The following is a 15529-nucleotide window of genomic DNA, read 5'->3' as shown; positions in this document are numbered from 1 at the left end:
TGTACAGAAAACTCTTGAACAACAGCCCCTCTTTTATTTTCCTTGTTTTATTTCTTAAATTAAAAAATAAATGAGGTGGGGCGCCTGGGTGGCGCAGTCGGTTAAGCGTCCGACTTCAGCCAGGTCACGATCTCGCGGTCCGGGAGTTCGAGCCCCGCGTCGGGCTCTGGGCGGATGGCTCAGAGCCTGGAGCCTGTTTCCGATTCTGTGTCTCCCTCTCTCTGCCCCTCCCCTGTTCATGCTCTGTCTCTCACTGTCCCAAAAATAAATAAACGTTGAAAAAAAAAATTAAAATTAAAAAATAAATAAATAAATGAGGTAAGAGAAGGACCCAGAAAGAGAACAAGTAGGAGTAGGGGGCCAAGATAAGAGGAGGGAGAAAGAAAAGGGCAGTAGCTGGATTTGGGAACACACCGAGTCCTGAACTCCAGGTCCCAATGATGATGAAGAAGGGGCCCCAAGGCCATGGCTCAGCCATGTTAAACCTGTTGAGAAGGCCCCAAGCCACATGGTGAGCTGTCCTTCTCAAAAGTCATCCAGGTCTGCTATTTGAGAGCCTGGTGGTTGTATTCAGATGGCTGATCTTCAGCATAGTGAGACCTTAGCCAGGAATCATAGGCCCGGCTCTCCCCCTCGTTGGTGCTTCTCTCCATTATCCCTCCTCCCACCCCCACCATTACTCCTGCCTTTCTCATTTCCTTTCTTGCATGCCAACTAAAAACAAAAACAAAAAGTCACGTGATTTCTTTGTCCTACTTTTATCTCCTCTGGTCTGTCTTGTCTCTCTCTCTCTCTTGTGTGTCTGTCCCCTCCATGTTTCACTCTACAGAACCTCCACCAGCTAAAACAGATTCAAACCTTGAAGCAGATGAACGAGCAACTGCAGGCTGAGAACAGGGCCCTGACCCGAGTTGTGGCCCGACTCTCGGAGTCCGTCGAGTCCTCGGAAACCCAGGAGCTCTAGTTCTTGCCCCTCTTCTCCACCTCACTTTCCTCCTCCACCACTCCAGGCACGTTCAGTCTTCTTGTTGGGCCCAGAAGCCCTGTGCTCATCCCCCTCCATCCAAGCCTCCATATGCGAGTGCCTACAAAGGTCGGTCATCTGGAAATGGAAAGAGCCAGGACTGAGAAACAGAGTGGGACATAATAGCCGAGGTCAAGGGAGGCAGTGGGGGAAACCTTGCCTGGGCTGGTGGTCCTTTTGGTAAGATCACCACATCACCTTTTCCTCCCCTGGAGACTGAATATGGATTCGCTTACTTGGCTACACATAGATATACACATACGTATGCACATACCTGTGTGTATATACAGATTTCTTTGGTGGGGTCATTGCCAAATTGAGATTGAACTTTCTCAGCAGCAGCCCAAGTGCAACCTGATCACTAGAGCAGTTGGGGTTGGTCCTAGACTCCCAAATGTAGCTGGGCCTGGGGTAAGCAAAGGCAGGCACTCTCAACCTGGGCTGGGAGTTTTGCTGTGTGTAGTGTCTGGGCCCACCACCCCCACACCCCCAAAAATCAGCGGTCCAGGTTGAGACCCAGGCATCAATATTTTTTCAAGCCTCCACTGTTGATTCTTTTGTGAAACCAGGATTGAAAATGGCCCTTTGGATACCAGACAGAACTAAGTCTTCGCATCTGACAGCACGCTGGATGGGGACGACTAGCACTGAAGGCTAGAGCTCCATGACCAGCAGAATCACCGCCCATCCCACCATTTGAGTAGAACTGGTTAAGCATTCTTTGCCTCCCTTCTGCAGTAATCTTTGCTTTCTTCCCCCTCTCGGGAGGCAGCACTCTGATCCCTGCCACAAATCTCGGTGCCTTAGGGATGTGTCCCTCAACCCCACCCCTAGCCAGTGTGTGGGCTGTGAAGCAGAACGCAGCTTTTATAAATGAGACCCTCACACAGCGAGACCTTCCCTAATGGGGGTAGCTTTGCAAAGTTGATGACAGTCAGTGGAGCAGAGAGTGGGGATTTATTTTCAACTGAGAACCAAAAAAATTTGTTTGGTAAACTGGAGCCTTTCTCTGGATGTCGGTCTGAAAGACAAGCTCACAGATCACTTGTTTTCCTACCCAGCGATGGTGTGATGGGGTCACCACTGCTGAGCAGTTTCACTCCCTGAAATGAGTTTTTAATTTTCAGCAACAGTCTAATTAGTCCTGACCAACGCCTGTTCTTTTCTCTGCCTATTCGCTTGTGCCTTCAGGGTCAGTAGCTGGCAACTAATACCCACTAGATCTGCAGCACCCAAACTGCCATAAGGGCTGGGCTAATATCCTGCTGTAGCTGCTGTCACACACAGAAAGAAAATTGAAAGGGCAGGGATACCACGGCCTGGCACACCAAGCGGCTTAGTTACCCTACTTACTGAGTGCCCTGTAAGGTCCAAACTCCGTGCTTTAAGATAAGCCTCAGGATTATGGGAAAATTTGATGGGGGTGAACAAGGGACCCACAGAAGATGTCCCAGTTATTTTTAGTTCCTTCTTTGTGCAAGATAGTATAGGATATAGGGCAAAACTAGATCTTGTGCTTTCAGCAGTGAGTAAAGTTAACATTTGTCATTTGTTAAGGCCCATGCATAGCACTTTATATGCTTTTTCTCACTTATTCCCCAGAACAATCATTTTACATATGGGGGAAAAACGAGTTATAGTTTGAATAACCTGCCCAGGGTCACTCAGAGAGTAAGTGGTAGAACCAAAATTCAAACCAAATAGGTCAGTTCCAGAACCCAAGCCCTCAACCACTGTGACATTAGCTGTCTGCATATTTGGCACAGAGTTTTAGCCATTTGTTAAGCATATGGCCTAAACAGTGCAAGAGTCTATTAAACAACAACAGTGTGGCCCCACCATTGCAGCTAAAGGATGAAGGACATTCTGCTTCCTCAGCACTCTTGACTTCCCTGGTGGAGGTTCACTTCCAAACAGCCATTTACCTCCCAAAAACTTTCACCGCTTAAAGAAACTGTTACATAGTATATGACCTTCTGTAACAGGTCAGCAGACTGTGGCCCATCAGTATGCCCGTGAGCCATACAAACACTTGGCGGAAAAAAGAAAAAGGATAATATTTCACGACACATGAAAATACATGGAATCAAATCTTGGTGTCCAAAAATAGTTTCATTGGAACTGAGCCATGCTCATTTGTTTATATCTTAACCTTATGTTCATAAGTACTTTTGTGCTACAAGAGCAGAGTTGAATAGTTGGAGCAGAGACCATGTGGCTTGCAAACTCTGAGATATTTATTATCTGGACCTTTACAGAAAACGCTTGCCGACCCCTACCAGAAGGAAAGATTGGATAACTCAGCCAAACTGACAGTGTGGTCCAGAGAGTTGGCCCTGCCTTTTTTTGTTTTTTGTTTTTGTTTTGTTTTGTTAATAATCCACTAGGGAAATCATCTTGCTTCGGTGTGCAGTACAGGCTACTTCCAACAGAATGTGAGCAGTGGGACGGACTTCCTTCCCACTTCCCGAGTAGTCAGAAGCAAAGCAGCCTGGGCACAGCGCCTTCTGAGCCCCCGTCAGCCTTCAGCTAGCCTTGCCCTGGGTCTCAGACCCTTATATCCTCTCCCTCTTCAACACATTCCTCATCGAAGGCTGTGTGAAGTAATATTTGGGAAAACACATGTACATAATTTTATTTGCCCAAGATAACTTACCGTCAAACTATGATAAACTGGAAATTTAGAAATTAGAAAGCTGGTAGATGGAACTAGAGGGTATTATGCGAAGCAAAATTAGTCAGAGAAAGGCAAATATCATATCACTTCACTCATATGAGGGCTTTAAAAGACAAAACAGACGAACATAGGGATGGGAAGCAAAAATAATGTAAAAACAGGGACGGGGACAAAACATAAGAGCCTCTTAAATATGGAGAACAAACAAAGGGTTACTGGAGGAGTTGTGGGAGGGGGGATGGGCTAAATGGGTAAGGGGCATTCAGGAATCTACCCCTGAAATCATTGTTGCACTATATGCTAACTTGGATGTAAATTAAAAGAAAGAAAGAAAAGAGAAAGAAAGAGAGAGAGAGAGAGAGAGAGAAAAGAAAGAAAGAAAGAAAGAAAGAAAGAAAAGAAAAGAAAAGAAAAAAAGAAATTAAGAAAGCTGACATCCAGGGGGTTGAAATGATAAAGCTTTGTTAAACCTCATACTTGTACAGTGCTTCCACATGTGTTCTTATTTAATCATTCTTTAACTTCAAGTGAATATCAGATAACACTGCTCATTTCCTCCTCTCTCTTTTGAGAGTCAAGTTTATGAGAGTTCCGCCCCCCCCCCCCCCCTTGATTTCTACATTCCACTTCTTGGACTTTTTGACACTCCCTCAAGATGTCAGTTGTAGTATATTGCAGCTGGGAAATTGCCTTGTCCAATTTTTTTTTTTTTTTTTTTTTAAAGAATTGAGTTCTTAACGCGGAAATAAATCATCAAGGTTCAACGAGTTGTTTACACATTTAAAAAGCAGGGAGGGGTCAGCTCAGTTCTGATTTGATGGGCTGCTGGCAGGGAAATGAAATCTATTGACATGTATAGCTTCTCCCCGTACCCTCCCTACCCCCACCCCCGCCTATGGAATCCTATTATGGAAATATGACTTTCAGAGTCTCATTGATACCCAGGCTGCAGGACCCAGGATGGGGCCATTGGAGAGCAGATGGGAAGGTAAAGCATTGTGAGGCCATCCTGGCTGATTTTTTCTAAAAGTCTTCTTGGAATGAGTTTCCTAGCACTGAGTTCTGGTAGTCAAGGCCACAGGGATAGAGGCACGGAGGAGAGCAGCCAGAGCAGCTTTGATTAGGTTGGAGGTTGGAGAGGTAGGGTCAGAGGACCAAAACTTTATTTTGATATTTTCTGGATGAAAGTCTTTTTAGTAAGATTTGTAGTTTAGCTGTTTGCCATCCCATATTCGTGGGAGGACTCATATGGTAGTTCGAGTCCTGAGTGCCGCAGAGCACATTATGTATATCAGCACACTTCACATCCAGGACCTCCTGGGGCCCTCACAGAGTCCCTGCTTGATGAGCGACTGGGGCAGAAATGATTATTCTTTTTAGACACAAAACTGGAAACTCCGAGAAATTGAGTTTGCTTAAAGTAATAGAGATTGTTAATGACAGTGACAGTGCTGGAATTTCTGGGCTTCTGGTGTTTTGTTTTCCACCCCCACGTGACCTCTGTTATGAAAGAATAATCTTCGGAATCAGGCACACAGGGGCTCAGTATCAGCTTTGCCATTTAATAGCTGGGTACTTTGGACTAGTTACGAAATTCTTCATTTCCTCATTTGTAGACATAAGATAGCAACTGTATCACAGACTCATGAGGTACTAATGAGACCATGGGAGTGAGAGCCTCTGGTCCAGTGCCTTCCACAGTATGGATATTCAATACTGTTTTCTTTTTGTTCCATTAAAACAAATCCTTTCGTCTCTGTGATACAAATATGTGCGCATACACATATGTATTTGTATCATTTAATCTACATCCTCCGTAAGAGATTGAAGAAACGAAAATTCTATTTCTTGAGGTACAGTCAGATCCCCTAAGCGGTTAATAGCAGAGCCAGAACTAGAATGAAACTGGCCTCATGACACCTGAGCCCAGGCCATCCTTTACTAGAGACCTCACCTGCTGCAGGAGTCCCACTGGTTTGATGACGAATCAATCAAAGCACTTTTGTATCGAATAGATGTGGATTTTTGTAGCCTTCACAGTGAAGATGTGCTTACCCTCTAACCTAAGTCTCCCTAAACTGTCACCAGGGCCCGCACATACACTACATCCTCATCAACATCCCATTATGGTTTTTAGATGCGGCACATACCTGTCAGAGTGCCTGTTTACAATATAAAGACTTGGATATCCAGACTGGGGCTTGGGGCTGCTATTTTGCCTTTGTTTTGCAAAGATTGAAAACAAAGGCTGCTATTTTTCTTTGTTTTGCAATAGAATTGAAACCTCTATTCCCCCATCCCCCAAAGCACCTGTTTCCTGGATTTGTAACACCATTCCCTAAAATTGCTAATAAGGCACCCTGGTATCCCTTGGTAACTACCACTGGGGAGCTTTGGGCAAGGATTATTAAACATACACCCACCACTCATTGTGCTTCACAGCTCTGTGGTGGCCAAATCTGTAAGCCCCCTGGGTTTAGTGGTTGAAAGTGGATACATGTAATATGACCAGCAAGAATTTTGGTGGCTTTTATCACAGAAGGCACTAGAAGGAGGACCTTAAATCATCCTGTGGGTGTGACGAAAGCCGAGTTGTGCCCCCTCTCCCCTGCATTCCTATTTTTGATGCGGTGTGGAGCAGTGTCTGTCTTTGACTCTTTTAGTTGACCCAATGCTCCTTTCTAAATTTCTTCCCTGTGCCCCTAGCAGCTCACTTTGGCATTCTCCCCAGTTTCTCCAGACTTGAAGTGAGTTCAAGGGCACGAACCAATGAAAACAGTTACTGATTCAGGAGAATGTAAGGATACGTGGTGCGGAACATGAAGCCTGCATACAAAGAAATAAGATACTGCTAAATATGCTAGTTCAAAAGATGGAGGGGCTGTGGTCTCCCTTAATATGAGCATCACCAACTCAATAAGTAGGAAGATTCGGGGGAAGTTCATCCCTGGGAGAAGGCATGGTGACACTTCACTGTATCAGCTGCCTCCAAAGGCCCCGCCCACTGGGCTGGCCTGGTCTGGTCAGGGAGGGTAGAGGAGTTGATCATGCCAAGCTCTAACACACCTTTCCCTCTGTCACCTACAGGTGTTAACAGAACTGAAATCCGACAACCAGAGGCTGAAAGATGAAAATGGTGCCCTCATCAGAGTCATCAGCAAACTGTCCAAATAGACTAGGCTCCAGATTTAGGAGGGATAGGACGGCATTTGCTGCCCCCATGCCTCTTTTCCAGCCATTGTCTTCCAACCAAAAGAAGTGAATGTTTTGGTGGAAGGACCACTTCTTTCTGCCCCTCTTCCAGTCACCTTCTCTGCACTGTACATTTCCTCTGCACTCTCAGTGCCCTGTTCCTCCTATACCCCCACCCCCTGAGTTTTATGACAGTTTTAATTGAAGCATGATTGTGATAATTGGAGCCATTCGAGCCATCTGGAGAAGGCCTTGGGGAGTACACCAGGCTCAGCTGTGGACCCCAACTTCCTGCTGCTCAGCTACTTGTCCACATTGGATTTGGTCCAAACATGTAAGGCCTCTACCCAAACCGGTACCCCACAGCCTTTCACGCTCTTCCAGTGTCCTCTGATATAGGTGAGTCTTATGGTGGCCACTCCAGGATCCTGTCTGGGATGCCAAGAGAAACAGGATGTTGGCAAAATCATCCGACAGCTTCTGGAGCTGTGTTTCCATTAGATTCAAGGTGACAGTGACTCTGCATTGAAGGTCTCTGCTAGTCTTCACCTCAGGAACTGACTTTTCTCTAACTCCTTGCTGGTGTTACTGTTACTTTTTCTATCAACAACCCAGTAACATCCCTGACTAGTCTTAACTCCTACTCCTCCCTCATGCCTCGTCCCCTTCCCCAGGGCTCAGATGACCCTGGCTTCATTTATTCCTTTCCTTTCTATCCTTTTATTTTTCTTTCTGTCTCCCCTCCACCACCTCACCACATGGTGTAAAAGCTAGAACGGAGCATCTGACCTCCCTTGCCTTTGGCCATTATGGAAGGTCATTTCTCCTGGGGCACTCTGGAGACCAGGAGAACTGCCTTGGTGGCAGCACCACCGGCCTTCTCGCTGAAAAGCCAGACCATGGCATAAACGTCAGCCCACGTTCTCATCTCCTACGTGTTTTCCCTACACAGTGAGTTTCTTTAGTAGAAAATCTGGGCTCTGAACACCCCATTCCGCCTCACCTCCTTTTGACCTTGTTTTCCTCTCTCCACTCTGGCACCTGCTCCTAATGAAAAAGGAAGTCCTCGCGAGGAGGCATGAGAGCTGAGAAGGGTAGATTGATGGGAGGTAGACTAGGGAGTGAAAGCAGGTTGGAAAGACATATATGGTGTAAAGTAGAGTAGCTGGGGACACTTGCAACCTCGTGACAAAGAAGGTACAAGATGGCAGCCCATCGTGCTGTGATAATGGTGGTGAATGTGACTGTTTCTGGTGGCTAGATTTAGGGGAGAGACCTTTGTTTCCTTAGAAGCCAGCAGGAACAATGACTTCTTAACAGAGGTTGAAAGTGATGAGATCCTTCCAGCCCCTTCATGAGAATCATGGAATCTTTGGCAAAGCCCAGAGATGGTATGATGGAGCTTTCCATTGTTGTGTCACAGGGACCCCCCCCCCCCCCGACACACACACACACACACACCACGGTCAGGTGTTCCCTGGTGGCTGTGCACTTAATCCTTGGAAGTTGGGCAACTCTGATAACCAGAAAGTTTTTCCTAACATGAGTTAAGGTCTGCCTGTGGATTCTCCACATTGTCCAGTACTGCCCTTTGATGTGACAACCCTTCAGATATGTGGAGGCGGGGATCTCCCCTTAACCTTACTTTCCAGCTGATGTTTCCCCAGTCCTTTGAGGCACTCCCCACATGGCATACTTTTCCTGTCTGTCACATCTCGTCTGTCGTCTCTTGGAAAAAAACAGCCTTTTAAAATATGCCTAAACCTGGACAGATACTCCATTAGCACAAAATTAAACCATTGGTCCTTGGTGATGACCCAATATTAATACTCAGCGTATTTGCTCTTTATCGGTATTCTCCCTTGGTTCATTTATTTTGAGTGTGCAAGTCATTTAAATTCTCCTCATTTTAGAGCTGCCCGTGATATTCAGCGCTTTGAGTGATCCATTCCCTTAACATATACTACCTCTGTCCATTTTTTATTTCTTTCCAGAAAATGACAATATAGTTCTCCATGGTCTTTGAAACATTACATGCTCTTTAAACCAGAGGCTATAATTCAAGATCCTAATTCCAAAATAGGAAATATGTCTCCCCTGGCAAAACCCCATTTTTGGAGTATACAGCAGTCTCTCTTCCATTTCCAACTATTTTCCAAGAGAAGCTGCTACTGATTAGGATTTTGTATGATCATGGGAGCGCTGTGCACTCAGTTCTCAGGGAATGCTAAATTAGAGTAAAATGTTTCCTCGCTTCCACTATAAACATCTCCTTCATTCTAGGGAGAGGGGAAATCAACACAAGGTGTTGAGTAATTGGTTCTCCTGGCACATCCTGGACGTTGGGCAAGGGATGGGGGTGGTTGCTGCCTCTTTCTCAGAAAAAGAATTACTAGGAAAACATCTTGACCCTCTTCCGTTAGATAGACAGGGTAAAGGGGGTTACAGAGAGTTCCCTCAGATCTGTTTGTGTCTTTCAAAAGCGTGGGACAGAGTCTAAAAACTCTTAGGGTGGTGTTATGCCCCTGCTGCTTCACACAGCCCTTTCACATTAAAGATGCCTTTTCTTGCCAGAAAAGTTTTCCTTGTGATGAAAAATTAACAAGCTTCTCAATCTCAGGAATATTGAATTCTATGGCCAAGAGCTCATGAAAGTGTAAACCACGCTAGGTAATTTCAGGCACTCTCTCTTATGCAATTAATTTTATTAGACAGATAGACTCTGAATTCTGGTCCCTTTCCAGAAAATAAAACACCCTTTCTTCACAGTTGGATTGACTGGAAGCCCCAGGAGTGATGGTTAGAGACCTAATGACCAGCCACAGCAGGCCCCCCTTCTCTTGTGCTGTTGGTCTCTCTGGTGGCCACAGAACTTCTGTCCTCAACCTGCTGGTCTGGATGCGCGTGAGCACCCCAGGTAGCTCAAAGCTGCATGAAAACTGCCGGTCTGGCCAACAATTTGGGGCCCGGCTGTGTCACTTGAGTCTTTACATGAAATATCAGAATGAGGAAGAGAAGGTTCTCAGTACAGCTTTATATCCTCTGTTCTCATTAATTTGATATTTTTCAAAACCAAGCCACACCTTTGGGAGTAATGGTTTGGCCATTCCAGAGATTCTCTGGCTGAAGTTGCCTATTTGTCTTTCAAGGGCTGCTTATTCTTTTCCAGATAGCTCTTGGGCATGATGGCCTCTGACCCCAGTCCCGGTCTCTAGTGCAACAGGGTTATGCAAATCTTGGGGTGTTGCCTTGAAAGAATCTAAAGAATAGACCTGCCCTGGGCTTATTCAGTGCACTGAATTCTCTTTTGGGCAGTCTCACTTGATATTTCCTGGAACCTCCCTGCCGTGTCCTATCCAACAGCAGGATGTGTTCTCTTCTCTTCTGGGCCTTCCTGTCCCCCATTCCATGTTTGAGACCAAGATGCATGCATTGCTGCCTGAGGCCACTGGTGGAAGGAGGCTTCAGATCTCTGGTTTGGATCATTTCACATGCTTTCCCTGCCCAAAACAAAACGTGCATATTGGGCAGTTCCAAGAAGGCTGAAACCCCACGTATCAGCCTATGAATCCCACAAAAATGTGTGTGAACTGTTTTGCTATCAGGGGCTTTTAACTGAGCCAGAGATGAGAAAAGAAACTCTCAAGGCCATGCAATTGGTTCGGTCTCTGGATTTCTGGCCCCAGTGCAGCCTCTCCTCACCAGACAGACAGATACACTGCCTCCCCTCCGAGAATGGCCAGCGTTTCAGCCCCGGCCGCTGGCACAGGAGAAGGTCCTGGCGACGTGGGTGCCCTCCGTGTGCGGTGGTGGGTGCAAGGTGAGCAGAAGCGGCATGGACATGAGAGAACTATTTAATGTGTTGTCAGCTATTCGGCCTGCAGGCTGCTTTGCACCACAAAAGGGAAAGTGTGTAAAGGATTCGGCAACTGAGCCAATAGGCAGGGGGGACACCTAATTCCACCCCACCCAGTGAGCCGCCATTTCCACTAGAGCTTAAGGACATCACACTACATGGACCCCGGCTGGTGTCCTTCTCTTCCAGCCATTCTCAGGGGCCGTTGTTTGTGCTAACACTGCACCTAACTTTAGATACACAGTTGTCAATTATTGGTGGTCCCTGCCCAAATCTAGGCCCAACTGTAACTGCAGATCTTGGTCTCCATGCTGGTTTTTTTTTTTTTTTTTAATTTTTTGTTTAACGTTTATTTATTTTTGAGACAGAGAGAGACAGAGCATGAATGGGGGAGGGTCAGAGAGAGAGGGTGACACAGAATCTGAAACAGGCTCCAGGCTCTGAGTTGTCAGCACAGAGCCCAACGCGGGGCTTGAACTCACGGACTGCAAGATCATGACCTGAGCCGAAGTCGGACACTTAACCGACTGAGCCACCCAGGCGCCCCTCCATGCTGGTTTTTAAGGCAGATTTCAACCCATCAAAGGATGTGATTCCTCTGACCCAATAAGCAAGACAGCTTTGAGGGCAGAATAAGGCAACATGAAGGGATAAGCCCCTAGGAGTCAGAACATCGGATTCGAGGGCCAACTCTTGGGACCTTGGGAAAGACACCTTCCCTGTCTGCAAATGGCGGTTGGACTGATGATCCTTGAGATCCCTTCTAGGCTTCAGATTCCGTGATTTGTTTATACCTAGGAGTTTCAGAATATTTCTTACACTCAGAATTTTTGCTCTTTCCAAGGGCAAAAATTCTTGGTTTCTTCTGGATTCAAACTGTTTTAACATCAGCAAGTCAAGGTTGGCTTCTCATCCTTGTTAGAAAGTGAATTTAATACTGAGGGTAATTGAATGGTGTTGGCAATTGCTTTCCCTCCTAATGGCTGGGTAAGAATATTAAAACCTGCAGAGGTGGAAATTGGAGCTCATGGGGAAATGGATAGAAAGCAATTTGTTGCAGGCAGCCTTTGGACAAATTGTTTTAATAGGAAATAGAGCTGCTCCTTCATAGATTTCCTCCACCTACCTTTCCTCCACCTTCTCAAATGTGGTCTACGTGGCCGTTCGCATCCAAAGAGCAGACATTGCCTTTCTGCTTAGCACCAGCTTGCTCATAGTCTTAAATTCTGCCCTGTAGCAGCAAGAGAATTTTCCTCAGTGAGAACCTCAGCCTTTAGTTCTGTTGAGCTCCTCTGGATTCTGGACTAGAAGTAGGAGGTTCCAGTGCTGTTCACGATGGTCCTTCCTTTAAGCAGGTCTGCAGGAGCACTCTACCAGGGCAGTAAAAGCTTTAGACCCTAAGTCCACACAGCCATATTGCATAGAACAGCACTCAGCCCTGACAAGCCTCCTGCAGGACTGGGTGTGAGCAGAGTGGAAGGACAGAGACCCTGAAAGGGGAGGTGGCCATGAGCTGCAGTGGGAAGGTGGGAAGAAGGCAGAACAAAGAGCAGCATGGAGGCCGCCAGCCCCAGAGGAAGGGGTCACTGAGCCGCGGAGCCGCATGCAGGGGAATGAGTGCTGGCTCTCTGGTGCCCTCATCCTTTGGCCCCCAGCGGAGCGCAGATTTTAATCAGCTTCCCTAATGGGTATCGACATTGCTTGGGAGCAGCGGACCCTATCAGGGAACAGCTATTGATCGCTTGTGTTCTGATTAGATTGGAAAACAGATCAACTTCGCTGCTGCCCAGGAACTGTTATTGTCACAGCTACTCGGGAAGGAGGTGGTCTCTGGGGACGGAGAAAAACCAAATCGAGAATCTTGACTAGCCTGCCAACGACTACAGGGGAAGAGACGCATTCACTTGTCCTTTGAGATTTGTGGGTGAGCGTCAAATTGTACCTAGTGTGGCTTGCAACCCAGTGTCCCGGAAGCCCCTCCTCAGGAAGAACTGTAATAAGAGGCTGTGTTTACAGACAGGCACCACTGATGAGCGATGAATTGACGAATGATCTTACCTAAAGAGGTTTAACAATTTGGAGAGCACTCTGGCTTCTAGCCTGTGTGCATACACATGCACATTTGCTAGCACAGAGCTTTCAGAAGGAAGTCTGGCTTATTCTTGATGAACCAGTTTTATCCAAGTGTATTGTCCTGTTCATTCTTATATTTTGCTTTCCCCCTGCCCTTCCAGTCCCCTAAAGGACTTCTCCCTGAGCCATTCTCCCATCTGCTTATCATTTTGGACTGTGATTCTTCCAGAGTGATACTTTCCGTTATTTCTCCAAATTTCCCCCTCACGCTTCCAATAAACTTCTTGGGTGTCCCCTTAAAGTAACATGAGGGTGCTCTTATGTCCTTCTCCCCCTCCCCCCGGGAAAACCTACCATTCACCCTTCCTCTCTCATCTTCCTCCATTCTTTGTTCTTTGCTTTTCTCACTTGGAGCTGATGGTACTTAGGGGAGGTGGTTTTCCACAAATCAGCCATGATTCCTGGAGGAGTTCCATACGCCAACAACTACCACCACCACCACCCTCTTCTAGTTTCAGAGGTCCCTGGCTGTGCTAATGGCCTCTCGGAAATGAGGTTTGAATGGCGGGCCTGTTCGACTTCTCCACAGACTGACCAGAGAGACCATGGGTAGCCATGTCTAGTTTTTGTTCTGAGAGTTTTGACTATTTCCAGCTAGAGACAGAGTGTCTTCTCAGAAGAAAACTTCAGCCCATTGCTGCCTTGCAGGAGAAGATTCAGGAAAGGCACAGTGACTGCAGTGAGCCTGTCTGAGCCTCTGAAGTCCCACAAAACCAGAGTTGGGGGATGAGTGCAGATCCTGAACAGGCACATGTGATGTCAGCATTTACTAGACTCTCACCTTAACATATCTGACCTTGCCTTTTCTCCCTCCCACACCACTGAAGCCTGGGACAGATCCCAGTGTGTCCTCTGGTGAAGAAGGCCAAATAATGAGCCATTAGAGGAAGAAGGACATAGGGGCTCAAGCACAGAACACCAGCAGGGGTAGGAGAGGGTTCTGGAAGGATGCACAAATCCACAATAACTCTGCTTCTAGTTAGTGTCCCTTGAGCCCTTGAACGATCAGGCCTGCCACCTAGCTGGCACCTAAGTAGGGCCATCATCTCCCTGAAGAGGGAGGGAACATGTTTTGCCCATGCACTCCCTGCTCTCGGAGAATGTACGGACTTAGGCCATTCAGACTCAGCCTTTGTCTTTATGGCTTCCCTCCCTCCGTTCTTCCTCTGCCTTGACCTTGATCAGATAGGGGCGAGAAGAGCTTATAAGAACCACTCTGGGGTCTTCATGCCTCTCCCATTTTCAGGGTTGAATTTTGTGTCTTCTCCACTCACTCCACTCTTCACTCCCGACCTCACTTCCACCGCAGTTCAAGCGCCAGAAGTAACGTTTCCAGCTGAGTTGTGTGGATTAATTTCAGTCCCTTGTAAATACACCTGGGGCGGGCTAGGGGCATTTAGGGAGGGGAGCCAGATTCGCTTTGTGAATTGAATGTATTTTTATGCAATTTTGAGTGGCCTTTCAACCCTGAGATGAATGATTTTGTTTTACTGGTTGTTATTATATAGTATTAAGTATTCTGTGTTTGAAAGTTTGGGAATAATATTCACATCTATATGATGCCTGTAAACACAACCATATTTATAAATGAGTAAATAAAACCGTGTTTTAACTTTGTGACTACGTCTCCACAATTCAGGAAATGGGTTTATAGAATCTCCCATCTGGGGCAGCCCCTTCCAATACTTGGGGGCTTCCCCCTCCTGCCTCTGTCCCAGGAAGAGCCGCAAGTGAATCACTGTCCTTGAGAGCAGGGTCTCTGGAGTCGGGCCCAGGAAAAGCCTAGATTGGAGGTTCAAAAGAACCATTAGAAGAAATCAAGATTCCCAGTGTCGAGTGACTAGAAACATGGTTATTTCTTTGAAGAGAGCAAGGCTCACTGACAGGTGTGGAGGCAGGCTAGATGGACACTAATGCACTCTTGCGTATGGACAAAAGAGGGCCAGAGAGGCGGTAGCTTTCTTGGGCTCCTGGAGGTCTCCCGGCTCTCACCCTTAGCTCTCTGCCATATACATAATGGCCCTCCCTAGGTCACTGTTTGACTCAAAAGAGCCAAAACCACTCTGTAGCTTCAGACTACAAAGGTAGCTAACTTGGGGGTTATCGGAGGTTAAATCCAAGCTCCCAACAAAGGAGCCATGCGCAGGGAGGAGGCTGCTCAGGCCCGCTGGCAGCCTTGGCAGGTGGGAGGCCAGGTCTGACCTCGCTCAGCCAACGTTCGGGTCTGGTTTCTCCATCCAGCAAGCCCTGCCTCTGGCTTTCTCAGCCCTGTGCATTCTGCCAAGCAGAAATCCCTGGTCACTGACTTGGCGCAAGCACAGGGAGTCGGGGAGGAAAGATTCTTTTCCCTTGCTGTCACCCAGCTGCTTGTAGCCCAAGCAGCAACAGAACAAACACACATGATGTCATGGTTGAAGAGTTCAGACCTGCCCCGGGGCCCGAAACAGAGGCAAAGCAGTGCGTGTGATGCGAAGGCCTTCTAAACAGCAAGTGTCCTTTCTCTTTCTGGATTCCCGCCCCCACCCCTCCCCCCACCCCGCCCCTGCTGGACCTGAGGTAGGCAGAGCTGGAGTATCCCCTAGCGGCCAAGTGGTCCAGTCTTCAGAGGGGACGAGCCCACGGTGGAGAGCTCACGTTCTCAGGAGAG

The 15529-nt window shown here is 47.1% G+C and overlaps 1 protein-coding gene across 9 annotated transcripts in view; it reads left to right on the top strand.

Annotated features, from left to right (window-relative positions):
* Positions 1-14502, top strand: part of PPP1R12B (protein phosphatase 1 regulatory subunit 12B) — a 222571-nt gene extending 208069 nt beyond the window's left edge. For 6 of the 9 annotated variants that reach the window (XM_045456459.1, XM_045456458.1, XM_045456462.1 and 3 more), the window contains one exon: positions 830-1843. In XM_045456459.1, the coding sequence (XP_045312415.1) occupies positions 830-964 (135 nt within the window). In that variant the 3' untranslated portion in view covers positions 965-1843. Of the gene's footprint in view, positions 1-829; positions 1844-6788 lie in introns of those variants that run through there. The other 3 variants (XM_045456461.1, XM_045456463.1, XM_045456470.1) reach the window with 1 other exon arrangement.
* Positions 14503-15529: the final 1027 nt, after the last annotated feature.

This window comes from Leopardus geoffroyi, chromosome C3 (genome assembly GCF_018350155.1).
Source record: "Leopardus geoffroyi isolate Oge1 chromosome C3, O.geoffroyi_Oge1_pat1.0, whole genome shotgun sequence".
Taxonomy (NCBI): Eukaryota; Metazoa; Chordata; class Mammalia; order Carnivora; family Felidae; genus Leopardus; species Leopardus geoffroyi.
This window is presented reverse-complemented; position numbering and strand designations above follow the sequence as displayed.